This window comes from Uloborus diversus, chromosome 4 (genome assembly GCF_026930045.1).
Source record: "Uloborus diversus isolate 005 chromosome 4, Udiv.v.3.1, whole genome shotgun sequence".
NCBI classification, from domain to species: domain Eukaryota; kingdom Metazoa; phylum Arthropoda; class Arachnida; order Araneae; family Uloboridae; genus Uloborus; species Uloborus diversus.
In genome coordinates, this window is record NC_072734.1 from 129,982,480 (window position 1) to 129,986,188 (window position 3,709).

Sequence of the window (3,709 nt, forward strand, 5' to 3'; positions counted from 1 at the left end):
TAGCCCAAATAAAACGCCAAGGATTTAAGCCTTCGCCGTCGTCTGTGATTTGCTCGGATCATTTCGACGAAGACTGCTTCACATATCAGCCTTTCACTAATCGGCGACAGCTGAAACCAAATTCTTTCCCAACTAAATTCATATTTTCAAAGGAAAAGAAGGCCCGAAGGGAAATAAAGAAACACTGTTCGCCATCAACATCGACTCATTCAGATGACCAAGATGTCAGTATCGACATGGAAAATATATTACATCCAAGGTAAGTACCGAATTTTTTTTTTCTTTTGCTACACCTTGTTTATTATTTCAAATTTTAATACTATATTATGTGTAAAACCTATGGATTGTTTTCATAAGTCAACTTTTACTAAGAACTTTTTAAAAAAATGTTCTGCTAGTACCTTGTAGTCATTACTAAACATTTCTGTCATGACTTTCTTCTAACTTCTTTCATAAAATCTCAATAAACTATTTAACAAAAGTACATCATTGTGAAAGGTTTTTATCAAGGGTTTATAGCAATGAACAAAGCAAAAAAAAAAAAAGGAATAATGAAATAAATAGAATAATAATCATAAAATTAAGTATAAAACAAAGGGTCTTGAGGTTTTAATTTCTTTTAACAAACTGAGTTTGAAAGCGGAAAATATCTTACCTTTTTATTGACATTATTAGTTAAAATTTGGCAAATTATTTTCGCTAAGTTTTTTTATCAATTGCACTGTAATTTTTCAAAAAGCTTTGTTTCTCGATGGACCTAAAATGTTAATGTCTTTAGGAAAGCACAAGAATGTCTTTGGGTAAGCACAAATATCAAATAGAAATGAAACAAAATATTTATATTGTTTTTTAAACCCCTGACACACAAAGGAATGGGATTATAAGTTTGATATGTCTGTGTATCTTTCTAAGTCACTCTAGCACCAAAACGTATGTATCGATTTTGAAAAAAAAAAAATTTTTGTTTGCAAGGAGAGTTGATCGAGAGGGCTGGGTCTTCGGATGAAATTAATTAATGAAGATATTAATTAAAAATATATAAAAGGTTTTTCTTGATTTTTGCAGTGAAAACATAGTTAAAAATTTATTACCAAAATTAAAAGGATTTTTTTCTGCATCTGTCAGAATGTTACTTGTTATTGAATTTTATAGTAGAAGGCTATTAAAAGGATTCCTCTTGATTCTACATTTGTGACTCAGTCGTTTTTTTTTTATTTTAGTTACTTGTTTTCATATGTTCAATCAATAGAGATTTCAGTTTTCTATAATTTTCTAACTAGGTTTGTTATTGGTTTTTATTTACTGTATGTAGTTAAATGAGTTTAACAGTCGCAAACAATTTGTACATCGAACTAAGCAGAACCTTGAATTTACGTGACTTGGATTCTCGAAACTCGACTATACTGAATTACTTTTAATGCAGGTCCGGATCTATCAATTTTGGACCCCCTGTAACAAAATCTCCCCAGAGGCCAGTTGCGTATATTTGCAATATTATTAAGTCTTAATGCTAGTTTCTTTTCAATTTCTTCGGTCGTTCGGCCCCTTAAGGATATGCCCCACCCCCCTCACCCTGCACGTGGGGGTCTCCAACCACGCAGATCTGGGCAAGCTTTAATGCCACTCCTCCTATATACAGGCAGATTTAGGCTGTGAATTCTCAGGGTGCAACAGTAGCATGGGCCGAGTTTATTTCTCAGTACAATCAGGGAGATCCAGAGACTTTTCTTGGGAATCTTTTGAAAATTTACCTTCTTAGTTGAATTCCGAGCATATTGCACGGAAGTTTACTCATAGTGAGAAGTGACTCATAGAGCGAAGGTTTTTCTTTTTCTCTAGGCCACATTATCCTACGTACGTAATTTTTTCCTTTTTTTTCTGCTTAAAATCGTTCGAAGTTATCGAATAGTTCAGAATCGAATGATTCTAGAGCTGTGCCGCAGAAAAAATTAACGCACTGTTTATTAATACATGTACTGATGCAGGGGATGTGTTTTTGATAAAATATTTTTTTCATATTTTCCTTTGAATGAATGTAATTTATGTATCGGAAACATCATGTTCGGAAGAACAGAGCTGTACACCAGCCCACAAGAGGCAGATTGTGCGAGCTTCCATAGGCGGCGGGCAGATAGTATTTCATATTTTTTGAAACCCACAAACTTTTCCATTTGTTAATGTAATTTTATGGACTAAAAGCTTTACTTACTTTCTAAAATTACTTACTATAGCAATATATGTTATTGAAATTCACTTTTAAAATATATTAAATTTTGTTTTTTGCCTTATCTAGGACCAACATGGTTGATGCTGCCGTCCAGACAGAATCTTTCAGTGAGATCATAGACAAAATTTCTGAACAGCAGCGAGAAATTGAATCGTTGAAGCGACTACTAGGGGAGACCAAATTTGTTCCTGAAAACATATTTGATGACGTTAAGATGAGAGCTTTGACCAGCTTTTCCAGAGAAAGATTTTTTATGCTATTTTCTTTTTTAAATATCCAAAAAGACTTGGAAAAGAATAGTTCTTTAAGTCCTGTACATCTTTTCTTTTTATTTTTGGTTAAGTTGAGAACAGGTATAACGAATGAATTCCTGTCCATTCTATTCAACATCTCAGATTCCACAGTATCAAGATATTTTAATTTTGTTGTTGGAGTTTTGCATACAAAACTAGGAACTCTAAAAATATTTCCAGATAAAGCCATGGTGCATGACTCCATGCCTCGAAATTTTTTGAAGGAAAACAGCGAGTGTCGAATCATAATCGACTGTACCGAGTTTCCAATTCAAAAACCGAACAGCCCATCTGAACAACAAATGACTTTTAGTCATTATAAAAATAAAAACACATTGAAAGGTCTCATTGGCATCATGCCTTCTGGTGCCATTTCCTTTATCTCAGATTTATATTGTGGCAGTATATCTGATACAGAAATTTTTTTGAAAAGTGGCCTCCTAAACTTGCTTGAACAAGGTGATGTTGTAATGGCAGACAAGGGATTTCTAATTGAAAAGGAACTACTTAAAAAAGGCTGCCACTTAAAACAACCAATTTTTTTGAAAGATAAGATTCAGTTTGAGGCTAATGAGATGGTTGACAACTGTAAACTGTCAAATAAGAGGGTTACTGTCGAGCGAGCTATTTCTCGCATTAAGCAATATAAATATTTTGAGGGTAGTATACCCTACACTGCTCTACATTCTGCCAATAGTGTGTTTTTTGTTACATGCATGTTGAGCAATTTTCATGACCCACTAATTAAAAAGGGTTGATGAAGGTAGATTATTCAAATGTCTGGATTTTTATTATTTATAACTCATGATAGGTTAATCTTAAAAAAGGTATTTACATCCCATCTTTTTATTATATGTATTCAAAGTTTTGTAAATAAATGTTGTTCCTTTTTGTAAAAGCCAGGTTGTGTGAACTATAACCTGTATATGCATTTACTTAAGATTTTTATAGTGATATTTTTAATTTCTTGGATATTGTAAAGTAGTGAATAATTAATTTGTATGAATTAGTTTACAGAAATTAAGCAAACATGGTGTACTCTTAATATCTCGAAAACCTTTAAATAAAAAAAGATTTTGCGTATTTATCTGTTATTTTTTTTACTCTTATGTAGAAGAGTTTTTACTCAAAGCCTTGTATTTTCGAATATTTTTTGAAGTCAAATATCATGTTTCCGATAAAACTAGTT

At 32.4% G+C, this 3,709-nt stretch overlaps 1 protein-coding gene across 1 annotated transcript; it reads left to right on the forward strand.

The window, feature by feature from the left end:
• Positions 1-236: 236 nt before the first annotated feature.
• On the forward strand, positions 237-3,278 carry LOC129220835 (uncharacterized). The gene is made up of 2 exons (XM_054855266.1): positions 237-259; positions 2,294-3,278. Exons 1-2 carry the CDS (start codon positions 237-239, stop codon positions 3,276-3,278), a joined length of 1,008 nt encoding a protein of 335 aa, XP_054711241.1.
• The last annotated feature ends 431 nt before the right edge of the window (positions 3,279-3,709 follow it).

Coding starts and splice junctions, on each gene's coding strand:
- LOC129220835 (XM_054855266.1), top strand. CDS start 237: ATGGAAAATATATTACATCCAAG. Junction 260..2,293: donor GAAAATATATTACATCCAAG/GTAAGTACCGAA, acceptor TGCCTTATCTAG/GACCAACATGGTTGATGCTG.